At 36.9% G+C, this 20,953-nt stretch overlaps 1 protein-coding gene across 1 annotated transcript; it reads left to right on the top strand.

The window, feature by feature from the left end:
* Positions 1-613: 613 nt before the first annotated feature.
* LOC110605236 (formin-like protein 14) lies at positions 614-19,941 on the top strand. The gene is made up of 17 exons (XM_021743654.2): positions 614-947; positions 1,028-1,734; positions 1,826-2,047; positions 2,153-3,591; positions 3,758-3,887; positions 12,096-12,167; positions 13,385-13,483; positions 14,226-14,267; positions 14,344-14,424; positions 14,505-14,555; positions 14,635-14,716; positions 14,827-14,921; positions 17,129-17,200; positions 17,301-17,417; positions 18,255-18,323; positions 18,446-18,512; positions 19,431-19,941. The coding sequence occupies exons 1-17, from the start codon at positions 875-877 to the stop codon at positions 19,628-19,630; spliced, it is 3,618 nt and encodes a 1,205-aa protein (XP_021599346.1). The 5' UTR covers positions 614-874; the 3' UTR covers positions 19,631-19,941.
* The last annotated feature ends 1,012 nt before the right edge of the window (positions 19,942-20,953 follow it).

The raw sequence follows: 20,953 nt of genomic DNA on the forward strand, positions 1-20,953 counted from the left end.
TCACGTGAATTAAATAATTAATTTTTCTTAAAAAAAATTTAAAATACAATCAATATAAATAGAATAATTGGTAGACAATTTTACTAAACTGAAAAATTAATTAATAAGTTTTTTTATATTATAAAAATTAAATAATAAAATTTAATGATTAAAATTAATAAAAAAAATTAATTAATAGATTTTTAAAAGTTGAAAAATATTTTAATATATTTTTTTAAAATTAAAAAATTAATTAAAAAATTTATTTATATCACAGTAAATTTCTCTCTAAAAGAATTTTGATCAATCAAAATGAAAATTTGAAATAATTAATAATAACATAGTATAAATTGTAAAGAAGAATAATGGTTCGATTAACTGTATAATAAAAAAAATTAATACTTATAGTTTTAAGTTTTTAGATTTTTATTTAAAAATAATTTTTAATAAGTAATAAAAATAAAAATACAACACTAATAAGTAAATAAATTTTTTATTTTTTATCAAATAAAATTGAAAAACAGAAAATCCTAATAAAAACCCTCTTTTTTTTTCATTTTATTAATAAAATCAAAAAAGAAAGATTTTTTTTTGGATCGTCACCGCCGGATAATCGTTGTGGAGAACCGTCATCCCTCATGAGCTCCCGTGTGAAAAAGAAAAAAAGAATTTAAAAAGGAAATTGAAATGAAAAGCCCTCCTCAGTCCTCTCTCCTATGTTTTATGTCATTTTCCTAAAATTGAAATTTCAAAACTGAGGGGAAGTAAGAGTTCTCTCTCTCTCTGTGTTTGGGAGCTGAGAAAGTTGAACTCCCAAGAAATTTCAGTTTCCCTCAACTAATGAAAATCTTCAGCTTCTATTCTTATCCGTGAGTTCCAAATTCCTTCAGCAGAAATGTCCCTCCTCAGTAGATTCTTCTACAAAAGGCCTCCCGATGGATTGCTTGAATTTGTTGAAAGAGTATACGGTAACTGAAATATTCTGCTTTTACTGTTCTTTAATCTTGCTAGTTTTGCATTGTCTGATATCTGTATCTGCTTTGGGCAGTTTTTGATTCTTGCTTTTCAACTGAAGTTTTGCCTGATGGAATGTACCAAATATATCTACATGAAATTGTCGCTGAGTTACATGAGGAATTTCCTGATTCATCTTTTCTCGCTTTCAATTTTCGTGAGGGCGAGAAAAGGAGCCAGTTTGCTGAAATTCTTTGCCAGTATGATGTCACTGTCATGGATTATCCGCGACAGTATGAGGGTTGCCCTCTTCTTCCTTTGTCTTTGATTCAGCATTTTCTTCGTGTTTGTGAGACTTGGCTTTCCCTTGGGAATCATCAGAATATCATCCTTTTCCATTGTGAAAGAGGGGGTTGGCCTCTTCTAGCCTTCCTTTTAGCTAGTTTCTTGATTTTTAACAAGTTGCATACTGGTGAACGAAGAACTCTTGAGATTGTGCATCGAGAGGCTCCTAAAGGCTTCTTGCAGCTTTTATCACCTCTCAATCCTTTCCCATCTCAGCTTCGTTACCTTCAGTATGTAGCCAGAAGAAATATAACACCTGAATGGCCACCTCCGGAACGTGCACTTTCTCTGGATTGTGTTATCATTCGTGCCATTCCAAGCTTCGACTCTGAAAATGGGTGCAGGCCAATTATTCGTATTTTTGGTAGGAATTTCCACACAAAACGTGGGCTTTCAACCCATATGCTCTTCTCCATGTCCAAGAAGAAGAAGACCTCCCTTAGGCATTATCGGCAGGTGAGAGGCTTCTTGTTCTTTTGCTCATGTATCACTTTAAATTCAATTTTTATTCACTGGAAGTATGAATGTTATAGTTCTCAAATTGCAGGAAGAGTGTGATGTGATTAAGATTGACATTCAGTGTATGGTGCAAGGAGATGTTGTGTTGGAATGTGTGCATTTGGACTTGGATCCAGAAAGGGAGGTTATGATGTTTCGTGTAATGTTTAATACTGCGTTTATTCGATCTAATATATTAATGCTCAATTCTGAGAACTTGGACATTCTTTGGGATTCTAAGGAAAGATATCCCAAAGGCTTTCGGGCAGAGGTGAATACATTACTTGTCCATTTATCCTCGGCTCTTTTTCGTATTATTATTATTTTTATTTATAGATTTTTAATTCACCTGTCAAAATTAAATTTCTAAGTTCAGGTTTTGTTTGGGGAGGTGGAGAACATGTCCCCACTGAAGGCTCCAACTACCATTTTAAATGGTGAAGAGAAAGGGGGATTGCCAATAGAAGCTTTTTCTAGGGTTCAAGAACTTTTCAATGCGGTTGAGTGGGTTGATCACAACGATGATGCTGCTTTGTGGTTACTTAAACAACTTTCTGTCTTAACTGATGCAAGAGAATTTTCAAGATTGCAAAATAAAGGCAGTTCTTATGTGTCGCCCATTGACTCTGAAGAAGAATATAATGCATCTAGTGCTGCTGACAGTTCAGATGAAGCATTTGATGTTGTTCCCAAAACTTCTGCTGATTCGGTTCCCTCATCTATTGATGGTGATAGTCTTCATGATTCAAATAATGTTTCACAACCTCCAGCTCAAGTTTTGGTTGAAACTGTTCAATCCTCCCTTCCTCAACAACTATCACATCCAAATGAAGAAATTCCACCTTCTTCATCCCCTCCAACTTTATTTTCACCACCTGTTTCCCAACTGCCCCCTCCCCCTCCCCCTCCACCACCATGTCTTGGTATCTCAAGTAATGATAATACACCTCCTTTTCCACCTTCTCAGCCGCCTCTTCCCAGTGTTTCAAACAGAGATTCTTCCACATTTCCAGCTCTGACAACTACTAGAAATCCTCAGCCACCCCCTTGTCCACCTCCACCTCCACCACCTCCTTATAACTTCTCAACTGAAGATTCTTACATGCCACCTCCTTCTACTAGTAAAGGTCCACCATTCCCACAGCCGCCACCACCACCTCCTTTCAGTTCTTCTAAAGGTCCCCCTCCCCCCCCAGTTCCTCCTCCTCCTCCTCTTCCTTCAATATCTAGGCAATCATCATTGCCATCACCACCGCCACCACCACCACAGCCACCATCTCTGACCAGTTCAACCAGTAGTCTACAACCTTCAACACTAATGCCACCGCCACCACCACCGCCACCGCCATCTGAGACAATGTCTTCATGTTCAAACACCCTTTTGGCTCCTCAACCTCCACCTCCTCCACCTCCTTTGGGTGGAAACCATAACAATACCATGAGGCCACTTTGCCCCCCTCCACCTCCCCCACCTTCAGGACCTAAGCAGCCTAGTTCAGTCCCACCACCTCCTTCACCAGCACCCAATCCTCCTGCTGCTCCCCCTCCACCACCAGGTCGTAACACAGCACCAGGTCCACCACCGCCACCCCCACCTGGAGCCAAGGGCTCTAGTGTGCCACCACCTCCACCTCCATCGATTGGAAGGGGAAAATCTTCTTCAGGGCCTAGTGGTCATGGAAGAGGTAGGATTGCTGGTGGGACTGGTAATGCCCCTAGGAAAACTTCATTAAAACCTTTACATTGGGTGAAAGTTACTCGAGCAATGCAAGGGAGTTTATGGGCAGATTCACAAAAACAGGAAAATCAGTCAAGGTGTGTGCACATATGTAATAATTCATTTTAGTTTACCTTCCTTCCATCAGTTAAACATTTACCCTGCTGATGTCTTTGCCCTTTTTCTCTGTGACTTCCCCTGCTGGTTGGGGAGGGAAAGAGGAGGGTTGTATTTCTGATGTCGCCTAATGAAAGCTTCTGGTAGGGCCCCTGAAATTGATATATCGGAACTTGAAAGCTTGTTCTCAGCTGCTTCTGCTTCAGATGGAATTGGTAGTAATAAAGCTGGAGTTCGACGTGGTTCTAACATTAACAAGCCTGAGAAAGTCCAATTAGTAAGATGTTTTTATTTACTTATTTAGTGGTTTCAATTTTTTTTTTTGCATATATATATATATAATTCCTAATGATTAGTATTTTTATTTAGTATTTGAAGAAAATAGGATTGGTAACTGAATCTTTTGTTTAATTATATTTATGTATTATCTGTATGTGTGTACATTCACATGTATATATATGTGTGTATATATAATGTATATGAATATCTTTGGTAGAAGAGCATAACCAAGTATATAATTTTTACTTCAACTTGAAGAAGAAAAGGAAGGTCAGATGTAAGAACCTTGAAATAATTATGAAGTCAAAACTGAAGGTTAAATACTTAGTAATCGAGGCCTTGCTATGCATTTAGTTATGAAAAATTATAAGGACTTAATCGTGATTAACCATATTTTCTTGTGAAGAAGTTTCAAATTGGCTGCAAAATATGCTAATACTTGTTTACAATGTGGAAGATGTTAATTATATTATAATTTGGAAGTGAGAAGTTGAATTGTAATAGGTTCATCAGGAAAGCCATAATCCTTGGCTGAGCATATATGAATTGTTGTTTATTTTGGGAGCTACTGTGAAGTTTCTTTCTATATGAATTGTGAAACAAACCATAGAAACCTGACATGAATCAGTTGATCAGTCTGCAATTAGCATTGGATCCCGTTGGCATTCTTCTTGTGGTATTTTGATAAAATATTAATATTGTTATTGTTTGAAAGTAAGAACTGAGAATATTGGAAGGAAGGAGGTAATATATGATGACAATGAAGGAATGTAGCTAAATGGCAACTTGAATATTTTTATGAATGTGATTGTTTAGCAACTATTAATGTCATAAGACACCTATGAAGTACTGAAACCTTTTAAAATTAATCCTCCTTTCTGATGCTGAATGGTTGCTGTTGAATCTCACATCGGTAAGGGGTAATATGCACCTTATATGTGCCATGAGCAATCCTTCCTCTTGGGCTATCTATTGGAGTGAGTTAGGTCTGACTCAAATTTAATATGGTTTCAGAGCCTCCCATTGACGTTGAGCCACCCATGAATGTGTCACTCTCCAGTGTGGTCTTGGATCCTCCCCTTGAGCTAGCTATTGGAGTGAGTTAGGTTTGACTCAAATTTAATATGGTTTCAGAGCCTCCCACTGGTTAAGCCGCCCATGAATATGTCACGCTCCAGTGTGGTATCCTAGACGTAAGGGTGTGTATTGAATCACATTGGTTTGGGAAAGGGTAATGTGCCCCTTTATATGGGCCATGAGCATGTTATGTATCAAAGGAAAAGGTATAAGAATAGGGCTGGGTTAGCAGTGTAATTGGAGGGAAAAGTTGTTAGAGATAGTTATAACTGCTGAAGTAGTTAGAGCAGTTATTTTGGGAGAGAAATCTTGTATAAAAAGGGCTGAAACTATGTACAGAAACAATATAGAATTCTTGAAGAGTCATTAATAATTCTCTCCTTCTTTCTCTCTCTCTCTGTCTTTCTCTCTCTCTCTCTCTCTCTCTCTCTCTCTCCCCTTATCTCCCCTCTGTTTCTATTATTCTCTCTTTCTATTTCCTATTCTCACAATATTCCGAGTTAGGTTTCTACCTAACATTGGTATCAAAGCCTGGTTCGAAGTGGGCATCGATTACAAACTGGTTTTTGAATATCGCAAGAATGGCGCGATCAGTAGTGGTGGGGCTGGATGCCGTCAAATTGGCGGAATTGGAAGATCAAGTCAGAATTCTGCAGGACGATTCTCGCGAAACACGGAAGGATGTAGAAAAAGCAAGAGTGGACCTCAAAGAATTGCAGGAGGAAGTTGGTAGAGTAAACAAGAATATTGCAGAATCAAAGCAATCCATCGTGGAAGAATTGACTGCTGTTATGGCAAAAATGTGGGCTACCCAGGGCAACGAAAGTGGTTCTGTTGAGAAAGAATTGATGAAAAGTGGAGAAAATAACAATCTTGGAAGTAAAGATTCCACAGGGATCTTGGGGAAGGGAATATTACCGGTTCCAAAAGAATCGGGGGGTTGGTCGGAATGGAGGTGCCAGCAGCTCCACTTCTATGGAGAATTCGAAACTCGAAAAGATGCTGCCAAAGATTGAGTTGATTACTTTTGAAGGAGGCGACCCAAGGGGCTGGCTTAGGAAATGCAGTAAATACTTTGAAGTTTATGAGGTGCCAAATAAAAAAAAGGTAAGCATAGCAAGCCTTTATTTGATGGGTAAGGCCGATTCTTGGTACCATAACTGGGTTAGAGGAAGAAGTAATCAGTCTTGGGAAGAATTTGAGGCTGATCTATGTAGAAGGTTTGGGGAGAAAGGATTAGAAGATGTTGTGGAAGAATTTATGAAAATGAGGCAAGAAGGGTCCGTGGAGGATTACCAAGATAAGTTTGAGGATATAAGGGTGAGGATGGAAAGATTTGTACCTACCTTGGAGGAAAATTACTTCTTGTCAGGATTCATTGGAGGCCTCAGGGATGAAATCAGGCCTATGGTAAGAATGTTGAGACCTACCAATCTTGCTCATGCATTTGAGATTGCAAGGTTACAAGAGCAGCTGCTGCACAGCAATGGGAAACCTACCTTAGCCTCGAAACCCACATTCACCTTCTATAAAAATACTACCAATTCCAATACTATTAACCCCCACTCGATGACTTATAAAATTGCTCAGCTACACCATAATTTTCCCTATACCACCAAACCCCCAAATGAGAGCACAATCTCCAAAAGTGCCTCAAATGTCCCTACTCAACCTTACTCCACGACCAGTACTAACTCCGTAAATCAAACCTCCACCAAACCAGACAATACAAATCTTGTAAACACTACCAAGCCATCAAGACCTTGCTATAGATGTGGGAATAAATTTTTCCCAGGGCACCAATGCAAGCCTAAAGCAGTCATGGCATTGCAAATAGAAGAGCAAGGTAAGGAAAGTGGTGATGAGTATCTAGAGGAAGGGGTAATAGAAGAAGCATTAGAAATGGGGCAGACAGAAGCTGAAATGACATTGTCTGTCCATGCCATTGAAGGTAGCCAAGGAGAAGACACCATTAAAGTCCTCGGAAGGTATAAGGATAGACAATTAGTGATTTTAGTGGATAGTGGAAGCACTAATACTTTCTTGGATAAAAGGGTTGCCCAAGAATTAAAGATTCCTCTAGTACAAATTCCTCCTACTGTGGTTAGAGTTGCTGATGGGAGACAAATAATGAGTTCCACTATGTGTCCTGAATTTCAATGGCTGGCACAACAACACTTATTCTCTTTCCCTATGAGAATATTGGATTTGGGGGGTTTTGACATGATATTGGGGGTAGATTGGATGAAGAGTGTCAATCCAGTATTATTTGATTTTGAAGGGCTACAAATATCATTTCAAAAAGGAGGGAGAAGAGTTACTTTAAAAGGGGTTAAGGAGGATTCTAATGCTGGTGAAGTTCAAGAATGCAGCAGTCTTAATAAGCTTTTTCACAAGCAAGGGCTGGATTTTCAATCTCCAATTTTTTGGGTGAAGTCACAACAATCAGACCATGCAAATTACCCTACAGTATGCTCTACCTCCAAAGGTAACCTTCATCCACTCTTACAACAGTTGCTGCACAAATATAGTATTGTGTTTGAAGAACCTCAGTCCCTACCACCTTGGAGATCACACAATCATTCAATACCATTGCTGCCCAATACAAAGCCTATCAATGTTAGGCCTTATAGATACCCCCATTACCAGAAGACAGAAATAGAAAAACTGGTGAAGGACATGCTAGCCTCTAAAGTAATCCAACCAAGTTCCAGCCCTTACTCTTCCCCAGTGCTGTTAGTCAAAAAGAAGGATGGCACTTGGAGATTTTGCATTGATTATAGAAGGCTAAATGACAGCACTGTTAAAAATAAATTTCCAATCCCTATGATTGACGACTTACTAGATGAATTACATGGCGCTAAGGTGTTTTCTAAAATTGATTTAAGGGCTGGATATCATCAAATAAGAATGAGGAAGGAGGACATTCCTAAGACTGCTTTCAAAACTCACCATGGGCATTATGAATTCACAGTAATGCCCTTCGGGCTTACAAATGCACCGGCTACCTTTCAAGGCCTGATGAATCACATATTTCAAGGATTTCTGAGGAAGTTTGTATTAGTCTTTTTTGACAATATACTGATTTATAGCCCTGATATGGAATCCCATGTGCAACATTTGGAGGCTGTGTTCCAAGTTCTACAGAAACAGCAGTTGTTTGCAAAGATGTCTAAATGCTCGTTCGGGCAGAATAAAGTGGAATATTTGGGGCACATTATTTCAGGGGAAGGAGTAGCTACTGATCCGGCAAAGATTGAAGCCATGATCTCTTGGCCTCCACCAAAGTCTGTGAAAGAACTTAGAAGCTTCTTGGGGATTACGGGGTACTACAGAAAATTCATAAAGGGTTATGGTGTTATATGCAAACCCTTGACTGATTTACTAAGGAGAGACGCGTTCAAATGGTCCACCTTAGCCCAGGAAGCATTTGAAAACCTGAGAACAGCTATGGCTTCAGCCCCAGTGCTATCACTTCCAGATTTCACACAACCCTTTGTTATAGAGACAGATGCAAGCAACAATGGCATGGGAGCTGTCCTCCAACAAAATGGCCACCCACTTGCATACATTTCCAAGGCTTTTGGCCCTAGAACGCAAGCTCTCTCTGTGTATGAAAGAGAACTATTGGCCATTACATATGCTATCTCTAAATGGAGGCACTATTTGGAGCAAAGACACTTTTTCATCAAGACCGATCATGAAAGTATTAAACATCTCCTTGAGCAAAGACTCCACACTAGTTTACAGCAAAAAGGTATCTCTAAGTTGTTGGGGTTAGATTATAAGATACTCTACAAGAAGGGGGTTGAGAACAAAGCTGCAGATGCCCTATCAAGAAGAGGACATAACCCTGAGGATGGAATATATGCCATGCATTCGGTGATAGTGCCAACGTGGAAATCACAGCTGCTCCTTAGTTATGACAAAGATGCTAAGGCTACAGAGTTAATAACACAGCTCTCCCTAGATCCTAAAGCTCATGATAAGTACCAATTGAAGCAAGGGTTGTTGTACCATGTAGGGAAGCTGTATGTGGGAAGTACAGGCAATCTGAGGCAGATGCTGGTGGATCAATACCATAATAGTGTTTTTGGGGGACATTCAGGCATCAATAACACTTATGTAAGGCTTCAAAGGCACTTCTTTTGGCCTGGCATGCACTCAACAGTATTAAAATGGGTGCAGCAGTGTACAACTTGTGCTCAATGTAAAGGAGAAACAATAGCCAGCCCTGGACTTTTACAGCCCTTACCAATTCCCAATCAAAGTTGGCAGCATCTCACAATGGATTTCATTGAAAAACTTCCTAGATCTAGTGGCAATGATACGTTAATGGTAGTAGTCTGCAGATATACCAAGTATGCCCACTTCCTTGCTCTGTCTCACCCATTCACGGCTGCCACAGTAGCCCAGGTTTTTCTGGATAACATTTACAAATTGCATGGAGCTCCATTGTCCATAGTTTCTGATAGAGATAAAGTTTTTACAAGCCTCTTTTGGAAGGAATTTTTCAAGGGCTTAGGCACCTCATTAACTTACAGCACTGCCTATCACCCTCAAACAGATGGACAAACAGAAAGACTAAACCAGTGCTTAGAAGCATATTTGAGGTGCATGTGTCATCAACAACCTAAGCGTTGGAGTAAGTGGGTACCTATGGCAGAATGGTGGTATAATTCTTCCTATCATAGCGCCATCAGAATGACACCATTTGAGGCTTTATATGGATATTATCCTCCTGCTCTACCAGCTGTCCTACCAGCAGAATCTCCAGTTCAAGCAGTAGCTGAGTTCTTCACTCAAAGGCAACACATACATGATCTGCTTAAGTCCAACTTGGAGCAGGCCAGGAATAGGATGAAACAACAAGCTGATAAGAGAAGAAGTGAGAGGGAATTCCAAGCAGGAGATTGGGTATACCTCAAATTGCAACCGTATAGACAAACCTCCTTGGCACTAAGAAAGAATTTAAAGTTGGCTGCCAAGTACTATGGGCCTTACCAGGTGTTGAAAAGAGTGGGAAAAGTAGCATACCAGCTTCAATTACCAGAAAACCCTTCCATACACCCTGTATTCCATGTATCGTTACTCAAGAAAAAATTGGGAGATACCGTAGTACCTCAAACTCAATTACCTACAATGGTGGAGGAAGAAGTACTGGTGGCTCCCGCTGCTGTACTCAAGACCAGGACCCTTGAAAGAGATGGTCAATCTGTTCATCAGGACCTAATTCAATGGACCAATCTCACTGCCGAGGAAGCCACGTGGGAGGACAGGGCCTTCATCCAAGCTCAATTCCCTGAGTTTCAGCATCCTTGGGGACAAGCATGCCTTAATGGAGGGGGTATTGTTACGTATCAAAGGAAAAGGTATAAGAATAGGGCTGGGTTAGCAGTGTAATTGGAGGGAAAAGTTGTTAGAGATAGTTATAACTGCTGAAGTAGTTAGAGCAGTTATTTTGGGAGAGAAATCTTGTATAAAAAGGGCTGAAACTATGTACAGAAACAATATAGAATTCTTGAAGAGTCATTAATAATTCTCTCCTTCTTTCTCTCTCTCTCTGTCTTTCTCTCTCTCTCTCTCTCTCTCTCTCTCCCCTTATCTCCCCTCTGTTTCTATTATTCTCTCTTTCTATTTCCTATTCTCACAATATTCCGAGTTAGGCTTCTACCTAACAGAGCAATTCTCCCCTCTTGAGCTAGGCCTGGCCCAAATTAACAGTTGGCACGCAGACATTATAATCTGTAGGACATTGATAAAGTTACTAGTTCAAAGAAGTGGTTTCATATTGTGGAGTATTGAATAATAAAGTTAAATCAAAGTTGAATACCAAGGGCCATGAAGAATGCCATCCAAGAAATTATTACAGAGTAATCCAAACAGTTATGGATCTCATGAAATTTATATTCTTGGTTTAAGAGAAAAATTAACCATAAAAGCTTCCATCCTGAAGATTTGTGTCCCATTATCATTCTAGATGCTTTTTCTTACCTATTTCATCATTAACTATTACCAATTATGAAATTTTCTTAAGTATTCTTGTTGATAAAGAAAGCAAGAGTGAATTTGGGAAGCATTTTTAGTTTAGTTTGGCACAAATTCCAAAGAAATTATACAGATATAAAGTTCACAGATTCAAGGTTATAAACCAGGCATCACTTTTTTTTTCTTAGATATCTTGTTATGTGGTTTTATCCTTCGATAATTATCCGCTCAATTAAATCTTAATTCTGATTTGGTTGGATCAACTATGTGCGCTTTTTCCTCTCTTTGACTTGCTTGGCCTAGGACTCAAAAGCACAAATGTAGGTGGGCTAGGGGGATTTTGGTGTGTCAACAATATGTCAATATGGACAAGAGTACCAAAGAAAGGGGCAACATGCTGATAGGTAAAATAAAAATTTAGCCTATCAATGTGCTTAAGAAACACGTTCTGTGAAAACTTGAAAAGAAAAGAGCTGTTCAGTATTCCAACTTTAACTTTGATTGTCACATTTCCATGCAGCAAATTCTTGATGAGTTTCCCTCCAACTTGCCCAAATTCAGGTTCCACGCCTTGATGGTAGGCAATGGAAGCCTTGCCTCCACAACTCTCAACTGTATAATTAATTCGTCCCCATCCTAGCAATTATAAAACCATCCTTGCCATAGCAAGTAGCAACTCTCAGTCGTATCATTAACTCGTCCCCATCCTAGCAATTATAGAACCATCCTTGAATTACCCTATTGACTAAACTTTAATATTATCTGTCTTTTTTAGTGTCATATTATGATGATTTATTAACAAGGACATTTTTTGGGGCCACTTCTGCAGCCAATTGTGTTGGAAAGTATAAAAAAACTTGGGAATTTTTCAATGGTATCATGCTAGAGATTTTTTTTGTTGGATTTACTTGTTTTAATGTTGACTTCTAGTCTCTTGCATTTGTTATCTTATGTTGAGCTTATGTTGTTGACCAGATCTTTTCCGGATTAGAATCGCCATGTATAACACACCTAGTAAAAAGAAACTTTTTTTTTTCCTTTTCCTCTTTTAATTTTGAAATTTCTTATGCTTTTTAATCTTGGAAGTATGAGAATCATCTCTAATTTGACTGAAAGTTCTTGGTTGTGTTTCCTTGTGCAGGTTGACTTGCGTAGAGCATATAATTGTGAAATAATGCTCACAAAAATAAAAATACCTTTGCCCGACATGATTGTAAGTCCATGTTTATCTTGAGTGATATGACTTATTGTAGATTTGTTCATTCTTAAAATCCTGGGTTTGAGACTTAGAAATTTACCTGCATTTGATCCAGGAATACTCTGCTTAGAGATGCAGTGAGGAGTCACTTATGTTAAAATCAGATGCAGCTTGTCTTTGGTTGTGCTCAGAGTGTTGTCAATGGCCACATTTTCCTCTGTTTTGCTCTCTTTAATCATCCTTTGAATTGATCCCTTTAATAGACCAATGTATACCATGAGTTCATTTCTCGTACTTGTTCATGAACTTCAACTCTTAGCCATCCTCAACCTCAGTTAAAGTTGTTGCTAAGAAATTCCTTTAACTTGCTCCTGTTATTCCAGCTCACTGAGGGGTCAACTTTTGCTCTTAAGCATATTCCAATCCCATGTTTGTCTAAAATGCTTTAACCTAAATTTTCTATTCACAACCTGAAGTCCCCATTTTTATACCCTAGTTTGCCATGTGCTGGCATACTTCAAATATGTTTTATAGCACAGTTAAGGAGAGTGCTTTTGAAAAATAAATTAGTATTTTCATTCAATTAAAGGTTAATTTGGTATAATTAAAAATTAACAAGGCATTGCTCTGTCCCTGACAATTGTCACCTTTGTTATATTACCACCTCACTGTTGTATTTATTTATTTATTTGTATTAATCACACAGTTTATTGAAATTCTAATTTTCTTTCATTGTTTACAGTAGTCCAAAGTTAACTCATGATGTGTTTGTACCTGACATGATGGCTGATATCAATTCTTATTTTCCTTGTTAATATTTTGTCAAAATAATCCATCACCTAAGTTATTGCATGTTGAATATGTTGCTATCTATTGGACTGTGCTTTCTGTAGAACTGAGAGAGAAAACATGCATGAGGAAAAGAAATACACTGTTATGTGCTTTTAGATGCAAAGTAAAGCATACTTTATTTTTTATGCTTAAATTTTATGCTCTTGTGCGTGTTTTGTTTGGAATGATTATGGCGTTTTAAAGTTCACCATTAGATTTAAAATTTTTAAATATTGACACAGAACTATTTCAAAGAGCTGAATGGCAAAAATGGATCTGTTTAGCTGAGTCTACCATTTTGGGATTGAGGCTTAGTTGTTATTGTTCTAAGTTAAATCATTTTCTTTAATTTGAATTATTTTAAAGTTGATTTTAAAATTATTTTATACATTTATTTTCAGAATGCAATTCTAGCTTTGGATTCTTCATCTTTAGACATTGATCAGGTCGAGAATCTCATCAAATTCTGTCCCGCTAAGGAAGAAATGGAGACATTGAAGGTAATGTGTCTTGTTTGCTTGTGATAAGAATATGGGGGCTGCAGTCTTTAGATTATGTTCACAATGTAGGGCATTATACAATGTCTTGCTGGTTAGTGTTTTTGTTAAGTATCTTTCCTGAAATTGATTTTTGAAGTGTTATTGAACCCAGTTGCTTTCTTAGAACAAATTATACAATTGCCTCCTTTGTTTTTAAAAAAATTTTGGTTGGTAAGAAATGCAAATAGACTAATTTCTGTGCTGGGGGCTTCTGTGTGAGATAACTAACTGGGATATAAGGTGCTAAAGTATCCAAAAAGTTGTGAATTCATGATTATATTGTATACCACTGAATATTTCTCAATAATGTGATTCTGTTAGTTAACAAAGCTTTGATAGATTGAATAAGTAAGAAAGTATGCTATTATTGAAGAAATATGGATAAGGTATAATTTTTTCTAGTTGTGTTGTATACCAATCGGTTTGGGATAGAGGAAATGTGTCCTTATAGGGTGTTAGCACTCCTCTCCCTTGGGCTAACTTTTGGGCGAGTTAGCCCTGACCCAAATTTAACATGGTAGATGTTGGGCCTCCAGTAAATATGCCTGGATGTATTGAATTCCACATCTGTTGCCCATATAATGGTTATAGGCACTCCTCCTTTTAACTACCTTTTGGGGTGAGTTAGGCTTAGCTCAAATTTAACACTAATCATATTTGTCGTTTATTGTTGTTTCTAACTGATTTTTGTAACTGCTTACAGAATTATGCTGGTGACAAGGAAATGCTGGGGAAGTGTGAACAGGTTAATTGTAATGCTAAAATCCTGAATTCGTGCAACTCATGTACTCTGCTTACTAATGAGCCATTTATTCATTCAGTTTTTCTTGGAGCTGATGAAGGTTCCGCGAGTAGAAGCTAAGCTCCGTGTATTTGCCTTCAAAATCACATTTTCTAGTCAGGTCTATATTTATTTTCATGTATTTGATCCTTGAACTCATTTATTGTGGGATAACTACCACTTATCACCTTGTAATCTCAGGTGGATGATTTAAGACGTCACCTGAATACTATTAATTGTGCTGCTAGAGAGGTACCAAATAAATTAATGGATTTTAAATGTATAAAAGATATATTCTTTTCTGCATCTTGAATGCCAACCATTTTTTCAGGTCAAAGAATCTGTTAAATTGCGTCAGATAATGCAAACAGTTCTGACTTTAGGAAATGCTTTAAATCAGGGCACTGCAAGAGGTACTACTCCCCTACTTCAATTGATAGTTTATTTTCAGAATTTCTTATTCTTGTGCTTCGTGGCTTATCAATATCATGCCTTTTCATTTATATTTTACCTTCTTTTCCAGGATCTGCTGTCGGATTCAAATTGGACAGCCTTCTTAAGTTATCCGACACTCGTGCAAGAAATAACAAAATGACTTTAATGCACTACTTATGCAAGGTAGATGTGCTTAAGATTGAAAGTTTGAATCCTAAATTTGCATTTTAGGTGCATGGCATTGTGTTAGTGACTTGTGTCAGGTTTTGTTGCCTTTTGTAGCTAGAATGTACTGGCAGTTGAATCTGCCCCATTTCCTTCCAAAATTACAACTTTGCAAATTTTGGTGGTCGTCTTGTTCTGTTTGTTGCCTGTCAAGGTTGAGACTAGAATTTTGACTATACCCTTTTTGTAATCCATGATCCCTTTGAAACATGGATGGGATATAGGTTTAGGGGAGAGCTTTTGGTTGGGTTCTGAACTGAAATCATAATTATAAAACTGAATTCTTGAGAAAACAACAATCGAAATTGAACTGAATTATAAAAGAAACCAAATTAAACTGAACCAAAATTCTTTGGTTTGGTTCATTGGTTCTCAATCAATGCACCGTACACAAACTGCAACTCAAATTCCAAATGCTAAATGAATACTGAAGAAGAAAAAAGAATGGATAAATCCATCAAGATTACATAGGTTCAACTCACCATTTATGGATAAAAAAGTCAATAAAAATAAATCAGAAAAAAAAAGACCTAGCTACAAATAGAACCCAACAAATCAGCTCAAGAATCAAAACCCAAATACCCATTGCAATTGAACATCGAGCATGAAACAAACAGAACCTATTTCAATTTTTCATATGTGGCACGCCGTTCATTTGCAAGAGAAGTCTTCATCTGCTCCTGTGGATCTCTGGGTGAGGTAGGAGGATGAAGTCGAGTTTTAAGGTTGAGGTGAGGGGGTGAGGCGGAATTGCAGCGGAGGGACGTGAAATTTTCTGATGAGCAGCTCTTGACGATGGCAAAACCAGATGAATAAACCTTGAGAATAACTTTTCATTGGGGTGGAACAAAAGCCTTGAGCATGGATTGTTTCTCAGTTTTGAGAAACAGAGACAGAGAGGTCAAGTGGACAAATTCAAAGAACAAGAGACTAAGGCAACGAGGCTTGAGAACGAATATGGGAAGGATTCCAAATATGGAAGAAATAGAAATGCTAGAAATTTGGTGGTGGTTCTTAAAACATGAGGCAGAATGGAATAGGTGCTAAAAGGATTCGATCAGTTTGGTTTTTTTCCCATTAACTTCGGTTAATAAACCAAACTGCAAACTGAAAATTTGAAAGATTACTAACCAAACCAACCAAATATACCAAATGACCGAACTGAGAAGTCAAACTGATTCGTATTAGTTTTGTTTTTCTGTTATAACTAAAAATCTATATCCTATATAGATTTTTCATTCCAATCTACACTCGTCTCTGTATTGTTGATTTCTTATGTTTTGTTGTTTTACCCATAATAGGGCCATTGAACATTCCTAATTTATGGAATGGTCTGAACATTATCACAAAGCTTTCTACCTTGTCACTTGCTTTGTTATCCTTTACTGAATTGTAACTTTGAATTTGCCATATCTATCTGCTCTCTCAGCCTCTCAAAACGTTTACTTAATCCTTTGACATTTTCTCTTTGCATTATTTAAACAATGAGTGTGGGCTCCTACTCCATTCTTTTTTTGCATTAACTATGAATGGAGTAGGATACTAGGACAATTTAGAGAAAAAAAAAGACTTTAGGGATTAGGGTTAGTATTTGTAGAACTCAAGAATCACGGCTTTAAAAATAATATGGGATGTCTAATTTTCTTCAGAAAAAAGAATTTAATAAACAAAATAAACTAGCCTCGCACTAGCAAGATCTAGGACTCACTCCTATATAGAAAGTATCACATTTTCTAGTTTAACAATGTATCACACAACTTAACACGGTCCTGGTCTGTTCATGAACTGGAACCATTTGACCGGTTCTGGTCTCAAGTTTGGTCCGGTTCATGGTTTAAACCGGATCATGGCCAAGTCTGTGTGCAGTCTTAAGTTTGTTTTTACTTTATGCATTTTGCCTGTTGGATTTTTGTTGTTAAGCTACATTTTAGAGGAATTGTTGTATGCATTTTGTGCAGTGCGATGGTCTTTTCATATGAGAGCACACTGCCCCAGGTGCATGCAATAATTTGCCTGCATTTTGGGCTTTTCATAAATCATTTTGTACTTTATTAGCGATTCTTTATTGCATTTGATGTGGCCTACATTTGTAATTCAGTGTAATGTTTCTTTGCTGGTATCATGAGATTTTGCTATAATATTTTGATTACACTGTCTTTGTGTAGCTCCTCTCTGAAAAATTGCCAGAGTTGCTAGATTTTGATAAGGACCTTGTACATATAGAAGCGGCCTCAAAGGTATGCTTAACAAGCTTCTAGTATTGGCTTCCTCCTGATGGGGATAGTCAGTCTGAGATTTACTATTTATTCCTTGTTTCTTTCTGCTTCAAACTACTAGATTCAATTGAAAAACTTGGCTGAAGAAATGCAAGCTGTAAGTAAAGGTCTTGAAAAGGTTGAGCAAGAGCTTGCAGCTTCATCAAATGATGGTGCTATCTCCGCAGGCTTTCAAAGGGTGAGGGAATGATGAGATTATTTGTTGCATTGTTAAATTAGCTCTTTTACTTGTATCATTATTCATATATCATTCTTCTATACAGTTTCAAGATGTTGACTATGAGTTTTAACTTTTGGATTCAATTCAGTTTGGTTTGTGAACCATTGTTGGAAAGGATATAGCAACAAACTTGTGGGATCCCTAATACAAAATTGACAAGGGACAGTGGGTGGAGTAAAAGTTCCAAAAATGATATAGTATCTAAAAAGAATGGCCTTTAAACTAGGGTTTCGAGGATATAAGTTCTAGAAGAGATACGGAAGGGGTAAATTGCATCATCATATCAGGCATGTGGTGGGAAACCAAAAGGAGATGAAGTCAGTCAGACCTAGAAATGCATTATAGTTGCACCTATGCAATATACACTTGTATGTTGAATGGTGAACTATTTTTGAGGATATGATATTTGGTACTTGTGTTTGATGCTAATAAAGGTTTGAAGGAATGGTGAAAACTGAATATGTATGTATAGATTTGCCACCGATTTCTAATTATGAGTTATTTATGCTCATTTAATGTTTGCTTTGGTTTCCCAATATTTTCATTTATGTTCCGACTTAATTGCATTTTTTTCTAGACTAAGCATGCAATACCTGAAAACTTAAAATGCACAGAGACAAATTTGAATGGATCCATACTATACATTGTTTAAAATGGCGTTGTGATAATTGGCTTACATTGAGCAAATGATTAGGCATGCCTTTTGTTTATTTATTTTTTAAAAATGTCAAATTATTAAGCTCAGTCTTTCAACTTGAGTTTTGGTCCATTTGAAATATAAACTTCCTTTTGCAGGTATTGAAGAACTTTCTTGATACTGCTGAAGCTGAAGTGCGGTCACTTATCTCCTTATATTCAGAAGTGGTCAGTTCTCTCTTCGCCTTTCAGTTTGTTTTTTTATATTTTTTGTGATATTTTTTTATAGCTATCCTATGCTGAACCTTGCTGATTTTGGTCCTAAAAATTCTTGATCCCCTACCTTCCAGGGAAGAAATGCAGATTCGTTGTCCCAGTACTTTGGAGAGGATCCAGCTCGCTGTCCCTTCGAGCAAGGTCCAATAACAAATGCTCTTTTCCTTTACACAGCTAGAATAATCTGATGTTGGTTTTTGACATTTATTCAATAAAACATGTTTATAGACTGATGTTAAGTTCTGATTAATATGATTATTACTGGCTTTTCCATAAGATCTATGCAAAACAAGGTCCTTAACATATAATAAAAGAATTTGTGGTCGTCATTTTTTGTGGGTTTCAGAATTGCATTAGCTTTGATTTTACAACTTCTAAATCAAAAGCTATGATTATGCGAATTCTGCTCTTCTTGATGTGAGCATTAGAATGATTTTGGAGCTAGATTGAAGTGAGGAACTGTAGGTCATTGGGGTAATTGCAATTCTTCTTGTTGGACTGCTCTCTAATATGCAAAGTTGTATTTCAATGTCTCAAAGAAAAAATTGAAGTTTAATTTATGTACACTGAAATTATTGGTACCTAATTTTGGCCAAATTTTGCTGGTTTGCTAACATCTGTATGTGCGGTGATGTATTTCTGAGTCTTCATGAGTTGGCAAATTTTTATTTTACTCGCTCTAATTTTTTTTTCTCTCTCTTCTCTTCTCTATGTTCGATTTGCTAGCATTTATAAGATTATTTGGGGATTAACTGATATTGGACATAACTTGATGGGTCGGCTAGCTTAAATAAAATTGAGGAGAGTAGAAGAGAGTGGAGGGAGAGAGATTATTAAATTTGAATTCTCTGTGAGACTTAGAAAGTGGACATACTAACCTGATTGCTGAGCATTTTGGTGAGCATTTCACCAGAATTATATCCTAATAACATTATCATTACAAAAAATTAATTCTAATTATTTACCTGATGAAATTCAAGCCTAAAGTTTTCTTTGAACATACTGTGATAGAAGTATTTGAATTCATTTCTGATCTCTTGTTACTGTTGCACATTGCAGTGACGCAAACGTTGGTCCTTTTTGTGAAGATGTTCAATAAGGCACGAGAGGAGAATGAAAGGCAGGCTGAGGCTGAAAAGAAGAAATTGGAGAAGGAAGCTTTGAAAGAAAAGGCAGCTGCTAATGTATCTGCAAAGAAAGAGGGTATTGATAATGACAAGTTGAGGCTTGCTTCTCAAATCCATAAACACCTATCCTAATTTTCCTTCGGCAGCACACCAAAAGGAGATCTGCTCATGTTAGAGCTTTGATTATTTTCTCTTAGCAGTGCGTGCTAATCACAGGTCGTCGAGATAATTGCGCACCATCTTCATTAGATAGGGGTTCAACCCAGAGTGATTTCTGTAATTTTGCTTGTGTCAATCCAAGCAATTTCAGGGCAAGTTGCTTCACCTCTGGTTTTATTCCCATTGTTACAAATGAATGATTAGGCTGTATGTTGCAGAAAATGTATTGAAATGTTGTAAAGGAGGGAAATTTTTTAAAAGAATTTGGTAGTAACCATTTGGCTTTTCTTTTTTTTTTTTTTTCTTTTAAAAAAAATTATAAAAAACAAATTTGATTTCAGCTTTTTTTTTGTTGTTCATTATTTTGTTCCTGATTGGATCGAAGTGACACACATGGGTTTCTTTTCCGATAATTCATTTGCATGAAAAAAATATAAATAATTTCTTACTCTTTTTGTGAATAATTGTTTTTTTAAAGTCACTTAAAATAATATGTTTAAGAAAATAAATAAATTAATTAAATCAAATTCTTATACAATTATTGAATTTAAATATAGAATAAATTTTACAGGTTTTTTGTTACATCATTTAAAATTAATGCCTTTTAACCTATAACCAAGAATTAGTAACTATAGATGTATTATTAATTTCTAGTGGAAAAGAAAAAACTATAATTTAGTTTTTATTGTCTTAAATAATGAATAAGCAATTATATTAATTTGTCTCAAAATCTAAAATAGAGTCTAATTAGACTCTTGTGAAAAAAATACTTTTACACTGATTTATTAATTGACCAAATTCTAGCTAATAGTCATCTCCAAAAGCATATAGTCTTAGCATCAACATCAGTATCCACGTCATGGTCATTCATGCTTTTAAGTTAAAGAAGGGCTTGTCTAAGAGCTAGAACTTTCGTAGATCTAGGAGGAACAAGATCTATTGTAAAGCCAGATAATCACTTTAACTCGACCAGCCAAAGGTTTCTTCCAAAATTGTGTAACACACTAGTAATTGCAGGAATTTTCTTTGCCTTAGCCTCTTACTATGCCTCTAACATCTTAAGACCCAAACTAGCTTCCAGTCATCCTCCGATTATTTGAACTCGTGCAGCAGGTTCCTCCTTTGATTTTGCATTGTACTAGTTCCTATTCCTGTTTCTGTTCTACTATTTCTGGCTTGCTGTCTAGTTTTGGTGTTTTTCCTTGAGTGTTAATATGGCTTTTGATAGTAAATATATGGCTACTGAAATTATTCCGACACCAACTAAAAATACTGAGCATAAGTTGGAAGGGCATA

The sequence above is a fragment of the Manihot esculenta genome, chromosome 17, assembly GCF_001659605.2.
Source record: "Manihot esculenta cultivar AM560-2 chromosome 17, M.esculenta_v8, whole genome shotgun sequence".
Classification (NCBI taxonomy): domain Eukaryota; kingdom Viridiplantae; phylum Streptophyta; class Magnoliopsida; order Malpighiales; family Euphorbiaceae; genus Manihot; species Manihot esculenta.